Source organism: Scardinius erythrophthalmus (assembly GCF_964197995.2).
Source record: "Scardinius erythrophthalmus genome assembly, chromosome: 23".
Classification (NCBI taxonomy): domain Eukaryota; kingdom Metazoa; phylum Chordata; class Actinopteri; order Cypriniformes; family Leuciscidae; genus Scardinius; species Scardinius erythrophthalmus.
The window spans coordinates 8,214,202-8,228,380 of NC_138243.1; the positions used below are offsets into that span (position 1 = coordinate 8,214,202).

General features: G+C 36.4%; 3 protein-coding genes across 3 annotated transcripts in view; 2 read left to right on the forward strand and 1 right to left on the reverse strand.

Moving 5' to 3' along the window:
- Window positions 1-2,557, reverse strand: part of cwc27 (CWC27 spliceosome associated cyclophilin) — a 38,816-nt gene extending 36,259 nt beyond the window's left edge. The window contains exons 1-6 of the mRNA XM_081354516.1: window positions 2,310-2,557; window positions 1,670-1,766; window positions 1,441-1,553; window positions 937-1,080; window positions 278-376; window positions 86-186 (exon numbers count right to left, since the gene is read on the reverse strand). Coding sequence (XP_081210642.1) covers window positions 86-186; window positions 278-376; window positions 937-1,080; window positions 1,441-1,553; window positions 1,670-1,766; window positions 2,310-2,351 — 596 coding nt within the window. The 5' untranslated portion in view covers window positions 2,352-2,557. The remainder of the gene's footprint in view (window positions 1-85; window positions 187-277; window positions 377-936; window positions 1,081-1,440; window positions 1,554-1,669; window positions 1,767-2,309) is intronic.
- A 368-nt stretch (window positions 2,558-2,925) lies between these two features.
- Window positions 2,926-6,302, forward strand: srek1ip1 (SREK1-interacting protein 1). Its single transcript, XM_081354529.1, has 5 exons — window positions 2,926-3,238; window positions 3,676-3,723; window positions 4,349-4,507; window positions 5,089-5,164; window positions 5,598-6,302. Exons 1-5 carry the CDS (start codon window positions 3,226-3,228, stop codon window positions 5,779-5,781), a joined length of 480 nt encoding a protein of 159 aa, XP_081210655.1. The 5' UTR covers window positions 2,926-3,225; the 3' UTR covers window positions 5,782-6,302.
- A 1,959-nt stretch (window positions 6,303-8,261) lies between these two features.
- plac8.1 (placenta associated 8, tandem duplicate 1) lies at window positions 8,262-9,629 on the forward strand. The gene is made up of 4 exons (XM_081354530.1): window positions 8,262-8,581; window positions 8,722-8,809; window positions 8,921-9,045; window positions 9,140-9,629. The coding sequence occupies exons 1-4, from the start codon at window positions 8,531-8,533 to the stop codon at window positions 9,248-9,250; spliced, it is 375 nt and encodes a 124-aa protein (XP_081210656.1). The 5' UTR covers window positions 8,262-8,530; the 3' UTR covers window positions 9,251-9,629.
- The last annotated feature ends 4,550 nt before the right edge of the window (window positions 9,630-14,179 follow it).

Sequence of the window (14,179 nt, forward strand, 5' to 3'; positions counted from 1 at the left end):
AAAGAAAGAAAGAAAGAAAGAAAGAAAGAAAGAAAGAAAGAAAGAAAGAAAGAAAGAAAGAAAGAAAGGTGTAAGTGTGACATACTTGGTTGCTTTGGACTGTGATTTCTTCCCTTCTTCTTTGTTTTTTACTTTTTTGACTTTCATTTCACGCGGAATGATGTCCTCAAAGGCCGAGTGCAAGACCTGTGTAAGAATGTAAGACCAGTCAAGGAATGCATATGGAAAGAAAGGTCCAATTAAAATGGTAAAGCCAACTCAGGGGACAGAGACAAACCTCTGCGGTTCGGATTTTGTGTGGATTGAGTGGCCGTTCATCATTGTTACACTCCACATCTGCTAACCTGAGCATGTTATACACAGTATCTCCTGTGACCTGCAGCCAAAATCACAACAGACAAACTCACACACGTGACAAAGAGGGAATTCAAGAGGGCATTTAACAGAATAAAACACTGATCAATATTAAGTGATAAATGAGTGAGACTTAAAGATATAGTTCACCCAAAAATACAATGTCTTTTACTGTACGCTACCGTTCAAACGTGTAGGGTCGGTAAGATTTTAGGACGTTTTCTAATCAATGTTGAAAACAGTTGTGCTGCTTCATATTTTTATATTTGTGAAAACAGTGATAATTTGTTTTTCAGGATTCTTTCAAAAGAACAGCATATATTTGAAATAGAAATCTTGTGTAACATTATAAATGTCTTTACTGTTACTTTTGATAAATTTAATGAACCCTTGCTAAATAAATATTTTACATTTCTTTCAACAACAACAAAAAAAAAATCATCCTAACCCCAAACATTTGAACGGTAGTGTATTTTGCAGAAAGTCCTAGTCTGTTTTCATTTTTGAGTGAACTTTCCCTTCAAATGGGTCATAAAGGCGTAAACTGTAAGAACAAATCTTGAACACTATGTGAAACATCACCTTTCCAAAAATGGTGTGTTTGTTGTTAAGTTCATCAGCCCGTCCAAGAGTGAAGAAGAACTGGCTCCCATTATCATGAGGTCCAGCGTTTGCCATAGCAACCAAACCTCTCCGGTTGAAGCGTAATCTGGAGTGAAATTCATCCTGCATTGGAAAAGATAAACTGTTTAAAATACAGTAACATTTACAATGCTTTCCCCTCCTGCACAATCCTATAAGATCATTACAAATCACACTGTCCGACATGGATCTAATAAACTTGGGAACGACATGTATGTAGACTGTGTCAACGTCCGTCTTTGAACCTCTCTCACTGTCCGATGTTTATTAGGAGCCACGACCACAGAAATCGCCACGATTGCTCATCTTTTGTCTGGCATGGCCCAAAATCGTACAATGTGTACCGGGCATTACACAAACATAGGTCTCTAATTGTATGTTAATATTAAACATCATGAATTTCATCTTGAAAATAACCAACTCGTCGCAAAAGTCAAGACCAACCTTGAAAGGGCGCCCGTAGATGGACTCCCCTCCTGTTCCTGAGCCCGTCGGATCCCCTCCTTGAACAATGAATTCTGGCACCACGCGATGAAAGACTGTGCCATCATAGTAACCTAAAAACAGAAGCAATGTTTATGAAGAACAGTCCAAGTATTTGATTAAAAAACGGGCATCTTGACAAATTCCTTACATTTCATATGTGCATATTTTAGCATATGACACCACTTACCCTCCATACAGAGCTGAGTGAAGTTCCTACATGCCTTCGGTGCTTCCTTAGACCACAGCTCTATATCAATGTCACCTGCCGTGGTCTTCAGCAACACCTGGACGGACGGATGGATGGATGGATGGATATATAGATATGGATGGATAGACATAGACGGATGGATGGATGGATGGATGGATAGATAGAATTGTTTATAAATTATCAGCATGATCAAAACTTTACTGGAACTCCTGCTGTACAAATTCTACTGCATGTTTTCTATCATCTGAATATCTATTGATATTTTACATAATATTCTGAATTCCGTCTTACTTCTTGGTCTTATAAATTTATATTTTTTTCCTCAGTTTGGGCCTCTGAATAAAGCTGAGGTGTTTTTAGTATGAGCTGCATGCATATTCTCCTGTATCATACTGTATGTATCATGCCTGATGTATCAATGTGATTCAAATAATAAACAAAAATGATCAAATAAGTAAATAAATAAATTTAAATAAACTACTTATTTGTTTCCATGGAATATTGATTCGTTGCTTGATAATTGCTTATATGAACAACTAAAAGAGAAGTTAGACACAGAACGTATCATTGTATTCATTATTTTATATGAATATGAGTTTGAGATGATGTTAAAACTCACCTTTCCATTAGTGGGTGGCTCTTGAATATATATGTTGCTCATCTTTAACGCGTGTTATTATTAGGGTATATTTCTCTCAAAACTGTTTCATTGGTTGATAGAAAAAGTAAAAAATATACGGAGATATTAGAAGAACATAAGCACGTCTGACAAATATGAACTATTCTCTCCTGTGATGTTTACAAGCGCATCCTGTCATGCCGCCAGGCAGTCTCGATCACTCGCTCTTCTTCTACCGTATCGCCCCCTATCGTCACGGAGGAAATGTTCATTTATCCTGTCAAAGACTAGAATTCACATGAATGATAGTAAACGCTATCTCATCTTCTGTGTGTAAAACCCTTTTTTTACTGTCTATGGTTAAACCTGGGTATTATACAAGTGTAAATTCTTGCAGTCGTCTGTGGTCCATAGTACTTTTCTCCGCGCTGTCAAGATGGACCATCAATCACATCCATTTGATTACAAAGTAAAAACATTTTCTTTAGTCTCTTTGATTTATTTGTAAATAAATAATAGTATTTACTATCTTTAGGATGTAAATGTCAAAAATAAAACAAAACAGACAGAATTTTAGATTTTCAGATTTGAATGCGTCTCATGGCAGGTTTCGAGCTCCCCTTAAAACTCTGTCCATATGACAGTAATTAATATCTTGTGACATTGTGCTCTTTAGTTGTTATCTTTATTTCTATTGTGCTTACATTTTGAATGTATAATATTTGTCAAACACATGAGAGGGATTTAACGGTCTGTAAGTGGAACCACAGTGTGTACCGGGTGTGTCCAGCCGGAGCCTTTTACTAGACGGATTGATTTCATTCTTTGAAAAGCGGCGGAACCAAAACAACGAGTTTCTTATTTTTAAATTGCTCTGTTATACTTAAGACCAATAAACAGTAGAGTAACGTAGATAATGGCTGCCCAAGGTATGCATTTGCAGATATTAATGGATTGTCCGCTAGTTTTAGTCATTGTAACGTTAGTCGATATGCTTCTGGATTGTTCTATAAAGCATAACTTCACTTCACTTCATTATTGTCTTCATATGAGCTGTCGATTCACATCAAGCGCATATCTTTGCATGTCATACTTCATATTTTACATCAGTTGAGGGTTAACGTTACTGTTAACTGACGATTTGTACGAATTAATGTAAACATGTTGTTTTGATATACGTTAATGCAGACTGCTCGATGTTTTATAAACGGTGAGCCAGATCAATCCTGAAATCTCGTTAGATAAGGACGCTTTCATTAAATATCTTACGCAAATACGTTTTCTTCTAGCTGGGGTTGGTTTTGTAATAATGTGTTCATGAATTGAAGTCTTGAGGTGATATAATCATTGAATTCCCTACCAACAGGTCCAAACAAAGACAACATCAGAGCTGGTTGTAAAAGATGTGGATATCGTGAGTGGATATCTATCTATCTATCTATCTATCTATCTATCTATCTATCTATCTACAAAACATACATATTATTTGAATTGTGTTTTGGTACCTGTCTGTCTTCTACAGATAAAAACATGCATATACATACAGTTTAAACAGTTTTGTCTATCTATCTATCTATCTATCTATCTATCTATCTATCTATCTATCTATCTATCTATCTATCTATCTATCTCTATTTATCTGTCTGTCTGTCTATTTAGATGTATAGATAGATAGAGACTATATCTATTTGCCTTCCTATCTGTCTGTCTCTGTCTCTCTGTGTCTGTCTGTCTATCCATCTATCTATTTATATGTCTGTCATCTATCTATCTGTCTATATATCATCTATCTATCTATCTGTCTATATGTCATCTATCTATCTATCTGTCTATATATCATCTATCTATCTATCTGTCTGTCTGTCTGTCTTTTGGTCTGTCTGTCTGTCTGTCTGTCTGTCACATAAACATACATATAATTTTCAGTTTAGTTTGAATTGTATTTTGTCTTGTGTGTATATTTGTCTGTATGTTAATTAATGTTCAGCTTCACCATATTCATAGTGTATCTCTTTTGTGTCATCCAATGTTTTCATCAGCCGGACACCTTACTTTTGAATGTCGTAATTTTGTTCGCGTGGATCCGAGGAAGGACATTGTTCTGGATGTGAGCAGCACTAGCACTGAGGAGAGTGACACGGAGGAGGAACAGGAAGCTGTCAGTAAAGAAAAGATCTTCGGCACCAGCCAATCAAAAGGTCCCTTCACTGTTTAGACTGAAATGCTTTTTACTTCCACTCCTGTCGTGGGTCTTTTTTTCACATTATATTAAGAATTTCACTACTGAGGCTACGTCTACATTAATCCAGATACATTTAAAAACAGTGTTTCCATTTCAAAACGCTCTCCGTCCACACTAGCGTTTTACAAAAGTTTCTCATCCACCATTATATGTTTGGTCTAAAACTTATTTTTTGACACAGGACAGCAATTGCGAGTATATTTTCTGTCATCTTTGCAGGACTGTGAACATATTTTATCAACTGTGTGAAAGTGAATAGCACATAACAGCACGTCATTGTTTTCAAATACCTCAGTTTTCACAGTCCACACTACAATGCCAAATTTACCCACTTGGGAGAGCGTTTCCAAAAACGTTCGCAGGACAAAAATGCCATCTCGGTGTGGACGGAAGGCCAAAACGGAGAGAGAAAGATGCGTTTTAAAATGAAAATGTATTAGTGTGTACAAGGCCTCGGATTACTGTCAGTTCTCATGATTTAGCAGTGATCATTTGTCACTGAATGATTCTGTGATTGATTGGAAACTTTGCACACAGGTTCTCATGAAGATACCAGAAAAGAAAAGCATAAAAAGAAAAGCAAGGACAGATCCCATCAAAAGACCAAAAAGAGGTACATATTTGATAAATCACAGCACTTCTTTGGAATTATTGGATTAAAAAAAATTTATAAATGCATTTTAGCTGTTGCATTTAAAAATGTTTTATCAACATATTGTTTGTTACGATTACAATCAACCATTTAAACTCAAATCAGTCAATGTGTTTTTACTTTTTATTTGCTTTATTCTTAATAATGATGGGTTTGTTGTCTGTCTATTGTTTTTCGTGTAGAAAAATCCAAAAAAACAAACAAAAAAAAATAGAATTGATATCTGGCGCTCGTAGTGCTTCATAAATATGTACATACATAGATTTCAAAACATTTTAACATATGATAAATTTTTCTGTTTTCATCTTTAGAATAGTGAAATCACATTTTTATAAATGTTGTATGTCATTATTAACAGGGGTTTGATCGTATGTGTATGCTTTCATAACCTCAGGTCTCACTCATCAAGTGATGAGGAGGAGGAAGTGAACAAGAAGAAGAAGAAGCACAAGAGCCACAAGAAGAAAGGGAAAAAGGAGAAAAGGGAAAAAGAAAAGAAACACAAGAAAAAACAGAAAAAGAAAGACACAGGGTCGTCCTCCTCCGACAGCTCTACTGAATCTTCAAACACAGATTGAAGCCGAATAAGGTCATTAGTTTGAATCAGTTACAGGACCACACAATCACAGCCAAGCAAAAAAAACTATTGTGAAGCTATAAAACACCTTCTACAGAGCCATTTGTACATAATTCTGCAACAGACACCTCTGATTGATGGTCTTTTTTTTTTGTGGTGTTTCTGTATTTTGTATATAAATGAAATGAAAACAACCCAAAATCGTTTTGGGTGAATCCTTTTACCACACTTGTGTTTTTATAATGCTTTACTAAAACTGCTGAAATTATGACACATTTATCCAACAATAAAGGGTCATGGGCAATTGTTTTTTCTTGTTCTTTTTTTTTTTTTACTCTTAATCGAAAAATAACGTGTCAGAGTGGTGACTGGCACTTATATTATACATTTTAGCAGTTATATTATACAGTTTAGCAGTCATTATACAAAATATTTCATGACCAATGACCAAGCAGGATCAAGTATTCCAGAAAGCCAATAAATAATAATGTTATCTCTATGTGACCTCACGTTTTCCTCTGGTTATCTTCGAGTATCTAGTTAACATTTTCTGCTCATATCTAGAAGTGATATAAATAACCCAAACAGAAGGTTAAGCTGGTCTAAATAGCTCACATTCATATTTTCCTCTGCTTTAAATGCTTTATTATCCTTTATTCTGAGGGTGGGGCAGACATGCATTTGAGTCCAGCCTCTTTAGACTTTGTCAGGGGAAGGGAAGGAAATGACCCTTGAACACCGATGACAAAACTCTTTCCAATACTGACTCACCCTGTTCAGAATTTTCTAGGAGATTAATGGAAAAAATCAAATCAAATCTTTTGATTGATGTCTAGAGTTTATGTCCTGAGATAATGATAAAAGAAGTCTACGTAATATAACAAATAATAACAGATATTACATAACATTCAATATGTAAAGTGTTCCAGTAAAGCAGGTATATTTTAAAATATTTGAAAAACCTTTCCTCTAAATCAAAGTTATTGTGAGATAACCTATTTATCTTTAATTTAGCTATTAATTAAATAATTGTTTAAAAAGTTGTAAAATTACCTCGCAAAATATGTTTGAAAAATGATTTTGTGAGTGTATGGTGTGAGTAAAATAATTTACTTTTTAAAGGAGAACTCCGGTCAATTTTAACATTGAGCTCATTTTTTGTACATTTGGAGTGCTGTCAATACAGAGAACAACGACAAAAATCGGTGTTGCCTACACCGAGTTATCCTCTTTTTAAAATTTGCACCCTGTTGACTTCAATGGGGCAAGTACTAAACCTGCTTTTAGGCTCTTAACATCCTTGATGTGTCATTACAAGTGCACAGGTCGTGATTCCTTGGGAGTGAACACGGGTGAATCTGACTGCAGTAGATGTGAAAGATATTAATAAAAATTATGTTATTTCAGCCAGCGCACATACCTGTATTTACTTCCTGTTTTCGTTCGAAGGCCAAAGTAGTCGATTGTCGAGTTCACACGCATTGGTTTAGTACCTATGATCACGCGCGTGAACTCGACAATCGATTACTTTGGGCTTCGAACGAAAACAGGAAGAAAACACAGGTATGTGCGCTGGCTGAAATAACATCATTTTTATTCATATCTTTCACATCTACTGCAGTCAGATTCACTCGTGATCACTCTGAAGGAATCACTCACATTATCTGTGCACTTGTAATGACACATCAAGGATGTTAAGAGGCTAAAAGCTGGTTTAAAACTTGCCCCATTGAAGTCAACAGGGTGCAAATTTTAAAAAGAGGATAACACGGTGTAGGCAACACCGATTTTTGTCGTTGTTCTCTGTATTGACAGCACTCCAAATGTACAATAAAATGAGCTCAATGTTAAAATTGACCGGAGTTCTCCTTTAATTGACTTCATTTTTTAAGTCATTAATTTTATTAAAAACATGGAAAAAAATTGGCAAATCGATTCTACAGCCATTTTAAAGGATTTTAACTTTTTATCTTATTCTAATGTCATCACTGCAGTCACGAATAACGTTTTTATGAGTGTACGGTGTAAAAATGCAATGAAGAAGAAAAACTGTTTCTCAGAACTCACCATAAGGTTCCTAGTTTTTTAACTAATATTTATATTTTATTTTAGCTTTATTTCAATTAAGGGATAGTTACCCCCCCCCCCCCCCCTTTAAAGTCATAAAAAATGTATGTCGTTACTATACTCATGGCAACAGTGTTTTAGTTAGCTATCAATAAATCAGTTCTGAGCTTCAAATTACTGAGTAAACAGAATCCACAATGTCACAAGTCACGTAGCATAAGCCCATTGTCTGTCACTTTAATTTTCTAATAAAAGAAATAGCGATATCCATGTTTAATGACCTTATCTGCCTAGTCTTATAAGAATAGCTTTTATTTATATTCAGAATATTATTCCAAAATAGCTAATTATTAGTTCAATCATCATAGTCTGTCGATTCAGTTTATATAATGATATTGTATTTTTCGCTCCTCTGACAGACATGAGAGGTGTGGCAGCACACATTACATCAAGGTGTGAAATCAAATAGCAACTAATAGCAAATTATTGGAAAACACATTAGTGGATATTTATAACCATTATCTATGCTACAACTATTGCTGCAGGACTTTGAACCTATAGGAAGGGCAATAACTATTTTGATAACAAAGTAGGCCTCCTACGTTTCAACCCTTTTTCATGCATTTCCAAGGGCGCGCCCAAACATGTGACTTTTCAAACCATATATAATCGGCATACTGCGCATGTTACAGTGCATGAATATCCTGACTCAACTGCAAAGGAAAAAAAATCAGGTAAAGCTACTATTAAATATTACCAAACTTTTGGTAAACTTAGTAAATTCTACATTTAAATGTAAAAAAAAAATGCTTTGGGAAAAGAAAAAAACAATTCAAAAGAAACTTCATGCCCTAAATGTCTTTACCTGTCCTAGATCATGGAGGTCACATCTCAACCTGCTGCATTTGAACCCAGAGAGTTTCACACAAGCTTAATGAGCTGCTGTGATGACGTGGGCGTATGTAAGTGATTCCAATGGCACTAAACACAAAATATTGCAAGTAAATTGTGAGCTATACATCTATCCTGCTGATGTGATTTACTTCTAAATCAGTTTTTTATATTTTTATTAGGCTGTTGTGGCCTCTTCTGCCTCCCGTGTTTGGGCTGCTCCATTGCTAGGGACATGAATGAGTGCTGCTTATGCGGTTTAGGAATGCCGATGCGAAGTGTATACCGAACTAAATACAACATACAAGTCAGTATCTATCTATCTATCTATATCTATCTATCTATCTATGGCCTATTGTTTAGTTTAGTTTTGATTGAATTGCTTTTGGTTTTGTCTCCAGGGTTCGATGTGTAATGACTGGCTCACCGTGTACTGCTGCTTCTCGTGTGCAGCCTGCCAGCTGAAGAGAGACATCAACATCAGGAAGAGTACTGGAACACTGAAACCATAAGGACCGAAAGAGTTTCGGAGTTTCAGAGTTCTGCTATCTAGCCGTCTACCAACGACTCCTCATGCACTGCTCTTGGAAACTAAAGATCAAAGAAAGTTGAAGGAGTTAATCATTCAATACGTAATGACAATGTCTTAAATATGAAGGCTCCTAAAGGTTTTTTGTTGTTGCAGCGATGCTATAGAAGAACCATTTTTTGGTTCCCCAAAGAAGCTTTCAGTGAACTGTTCTTATAAGAACCATGTTTTTTTGTGAAGAACATTTTAATAATCTAGAACATTTTTTCCACTGTAAATAACTTTTTCTGCAATGTAAATGTTCAATGGATGTTAAAGGCTCTTCATGGAACCATCATTGCCAATAAAGAACCTTGATTTTTAAGAGTGTATCATAAGTTTAATTAAGCCTCAATGGGCAAAACGCATTTATGTTATCATAAAATGTAGCTCAGAAAAGGTCCAGTGGTGTACCAGCACATTATGTGATATTAGTATATTGTCAGTGTAGCCTGTGGTTTGTGTTGTGAAACATATGAATTCCTATGTATAGAGTCAAAGAGCATAATAATAATAATAAGTTTATTTAGTAGTAGTATTTATCCTCATAGGAAAAGTAGTTTGCAGTAAGCTCACACAGACATTTAAAAAATCAGTTAGCATATACAAACAATACCTGGTAACAATTGGTCTGTTGACTATAAGTAACTTTGCAACTACATGTCAACTAACTCTCATTAGAGTATTAGTAGACTGTCTGCTTAATATCTGCTAACTCTTTATTGTGATGCTCCTCAACAGACATTATACTGACTATAAGTAACTTTGCAACTACATGTCAACTTATTCTAACCCGAACCCTACCAGTCTACTATTACTCTACTAAAATCCGAATGAGAGTTAGTCGACATGTAGGTGCAACATTAAGTCAACAGAATGTGTTAAAGGGGCCATCAAAATAAAGTGAACTCCAATCATTTAAAGCAAATAAATCTTATTTAGGATAACCAGACCAGCTGACCATCAATCAACACAAGAAGAAACATTTAAAAATCTAATTGCTTGGGGGATAAAAGATAGTTTGGACCTGTTTTTCATGCATCGGGGAACACAGTACCGTCAGTCAGATGGAAGTAATTCAAAAGCCTAAGATAAGGGATGCCTCTAAGCTTTATTCTGCACTCTCTCTTTATATATACTCTCTATACTTGTTAACTTAATTCCCAACAGTTTGCTTGTCATTGTTACTATTTTTCTTAGTTATTCCTTCTGAGCCTCTGAAGCAACTCAAACAGAATGTCATAACGCTTTCAATTAAAGCCTAATAAAACATCAAAAGCACTCTGCTATGGACATTAAAAGATATAATTTCTTTAATAAATACAACATCTGATGTGTCTTCTTACTTATATAATCAGTCCACACATCGCATTTGAGTTCATGATCCAAAATACTGAGGTATTTAGAATTTGTTACTAATTGAATTTGTTCCCCATTCATTTATGTAGGATGGGTTATATACTGCTCTCTCACTCTAAAATCAATAACCATCTCCTTAGTTTTGGAGGCATTTAAGAGGAGATTTGATTTCTCACACCACTTTAAAAAGAAATCCAAAACAGGTCCACGCTCTTCCTCCACATCGGTAGACGGCTCACTACAGCATCTGCATATTTGATTAAATTCAAAATTTAAAAGAACTAGAACAGGAATTACACTGTGTCTTAGAGATAAGACACATCCTTGAGGTGATCCGACTGAAGTAATCATTTTATCTGAAAGAGACGCTCCTGACTTAACCTGCGAGATTGTAAAGTTAAGGAAATCCATCACCCATGTAAGCAACCTACTGTCGAATGAGAATTATTTTGCTAGGGTATTAACGTACTTGGGGAAATACAGTTAAAAGCAGATGAGAAATCCACAAAGTCTTTGGTTTCTCTAAATGTGAATACAGCATATGCAATACAGTTAAAATGGCATCCTCTAGCCCCCTAGAGGACTGAAATGCATATCTCCTCATCTCATAGCATGCTATGAGATGAGGAGATATGTCTATGAGATGCTCTGTTTCAGATACAATGTACTTTTTTACTAAACGCTCAAAACATTTCATCACTAGAGATGTTAGTGCTATTGGTCGAAATTCATGTAATCCTAAAGGTCTAGAAACTTTTGCCACGGGAACTATTGTAGAAGTTTTCCATAAAGCAGGGACAATACCAGAATTATAAGATACTTTAAAAATCACGGTAAAAACTGTCGCTAACTGAACCGCACAGTGTTTTAAAACATTACCGCATATCTTATCTGGACCTGGGCTTTTACAGGGATTACATTTCTTAAAGATCTGACGAACCACTATTTCATTCATATGAAAACCAGCAGGAGATGTAGTCATAAACCTTAAAGATCTTAGTAGGAATAACAGTGTCCACACTGGAATTTATACACACATCATAATAATATAAATAATATAATCAGTAACTATTTCAACATGTTCATTGATGTCGACACTATCAAAAACCTCCCACTGGGTCCATATACAATAAAGGATGTATATGGTCCCTCAGTATAATTCTACAGTAGCCGAATTCTGCCATTTGCAAGTGTTCATTCATTACAGGTACAATAATTGCAAACCCTATTCTTTGTAAAGTTACAACTATATTGATTTCCTTTATCTCTACTTCAGACACATTTTCAGCAAGATCATGTAAGTACTATAGTGTTAACATGTTTCCATATGTCTGAAAACAATATCCGTTAACATTTTATCATAACAACTATTCTTTTCACAAACCCTTCCAATCTTATAAATAAATACATATTCTCCTAATCAGTGATTTAGTGTTTGCTCCATGTGAAGGTGGGCAGCTTTGATGGAAGCAATGGCAGTCCTGTTTTGGAGTCTTCAGCCAAACAGCTATCAATGTTATCAACAGGTTCAGTGTTAAAATATTTTCTCCTGTCCTAGTTTATTGCGCTGATGTATTGCGTTCATAGGTGGACTTCCCGAGACTGTAAACTCTGTGGCCCTGTCGTAAAAAAAACAAAAAAAAACAATGTGGTTTATTTCAATGGACCAAAATGTCAACTCAACCAGTTCCATTTGGTTGGAAGAATGGTTCGGAAGTTACACACATCACCTTTAAAAGTAAACTAAAGGATTGTGGGCTCTCTGTTGATATCTGTGGCTGACAAAGTTGTGTTTGAATTTAAGGAAGTAGAGTTACAATGAATTAAACTTCACTGAGAAAACAAGACAAAAACAGGAAATTATATCATATGTCATAATATAGCATATGCATATCTTAAAGGTGCAGTGTGTGATTTTTAGCGGCATCTAGTGGTGAGATTTGCGAATTGCAAACAAGCAGTCACTCACGGCCCATCCCTCAAATTGCAAACTCGAAGGAGATGAGAAGCTACGGTGGCCGACGTAGGATCGGAAGATGTCGTCGTCTGAGTCTGAGTCAGCAGAGAGTAGCAAGTCAAGCAATGAGGTTTCTTTATATTATATTTTTTATTAAATTATATTATATTTACTTAATTATTCAGTAAAACCACATGTTATTGCGATTTTTTTTTACTTGTTCATCATTGTGTTAGTCTTTTATTCACTGACTTTGCCTGTTTTCATGCTAGTTAGTATAAGATAAGAGCTATGGATAAGAGCATCAAAGCAGCTAGGTAAGGGGAAATAGCTAACGGCGCTGATCCACTTGTCCGTGCGACACTTCTGTCGCACCGCGCTCCACTATATTCCTATGGGTGACGTCAAGTCAGTATTTACAGTATTTAAAGGGATACTGTTAGCAAAGCATTCCGGAAAGGCGGCGTTTCATTTGAAAAAGTGCTGCGCGTCAAAAAGCTGGCCGATGGCCATCTTTATGCAAATGAATTCCGTTAAATGCGGCGCGTCTATCCAATAGAAGAACAGCATATGGAGACGGAGGGAAGTCTCTCGCTGGTCCTCTGTTCTAATACGCTACATTTCCCGCTCGGTCAGAACCACGCCCATAGCGGTAAACGCCCTCAACGTACCAATGGGGAGGCGTCGCGACACCACGCGACAGTCGTGTCGGACAAGTGGATCAGCGCCGTAACGTTACGATGTCCGAGGCGTCGTTCAGACAGCATGTTTTTCTCCACGCTTGCAGAGTCAAGCCGCTTGTCCACCAGCGTCTCGATTTCTGATGCGACGCCAAAGCCCATTCATTTCCTATGGAACTACGTCAGGCTGCAAAAACGCCCCCGCAAAGCATGATGGTCGCGTCGCGTCAATTTGGTCAACAGCGGCGCTGCAAAAAAGTATCTGGGTGGATACTTTATGCAAATGAGAGCGTCAAAACGCGGGGCAGCAGCCAATGGAAACTCGGCGGCGAGAATTTGTGTATGGCCGTTGCTATGGTTTCATATTTAAAGTACACACAAACCCCGGCCCCAAGCAGCGTAAACGTCACAGGCGTCGCGTCGGAACAAAAATTGATCGGACGCTGGTGGACAAGCGGCTTCAGGGACAACCTGAGTATTCTGCTGCGTCTTTTTCTGCTGCTCCTCATTCAGGTTAGTGACGAAACGCACTCTGTAGCGCTGTTTGTTCGCTGTCGGCTACGGTAGAAACATGACGTCACGATATGTCGACCTTCATAGAAGGGGGTGGCCGCGGTTATGTAGATATAAATGACTCATTCTAAGGTAATAATAACATAACGGTTCATTAAGTAAGGTCTTTATACACCACTGAAAACATAGTTATGGATCTTATATTGCATTTCTGTCAATAGATCCTCAGAAATATCACACACTCTAAAAAATGCTGGGTTGTTTTAACCCAATTTTGGGTCAAATATGGACAAACCCAAATATTGGGTTAAAAATGTAATTTAAAAATTTAACCCAATGGCTGGGTTTGTCCATATTTGACGCA

Bases quoted from the DNA above. Each gene is read 5' to 3' on its own strand.
- srek1ip1 (XM_081354529.1), top strand. The intron at 3,724-4,348 runs GTGAGTGGATAT...TGTTTTCATCAG, and splicing joins TTGTAAAAGATGTGGATATC to CCGGACACCTTACTTTTGAA. The intron at 5,165-5,597 runs GTACATATTTGA...TCATAACCTCAG, and splicing joins CATCAAAAGACCAAAAAGAG to GTCTCACTCATCAAGTGATG.
- plac8.1 (XM_081354530.1), top strand. From the start codon at position 8,531: ATGTTACAGTGCATGAATATCCTGACTCAACTGCAAAGGAAAAAAAAT. The intron at 8,582-8,721 runs GTAAAGCTACTA...TACCTGTCCTAG, and splicing joins TGCAAAGGAAAAAAAATCAG to ATCATGGAGGTCACATCTCA. The intron at 8,810-8,920 runs GTAAGTGATTCC...TATTTTTATTAG, and splicing joins CTGTGATGACGTGGGCGTAT to GCTGTTGTGGCCTCTTCTGC.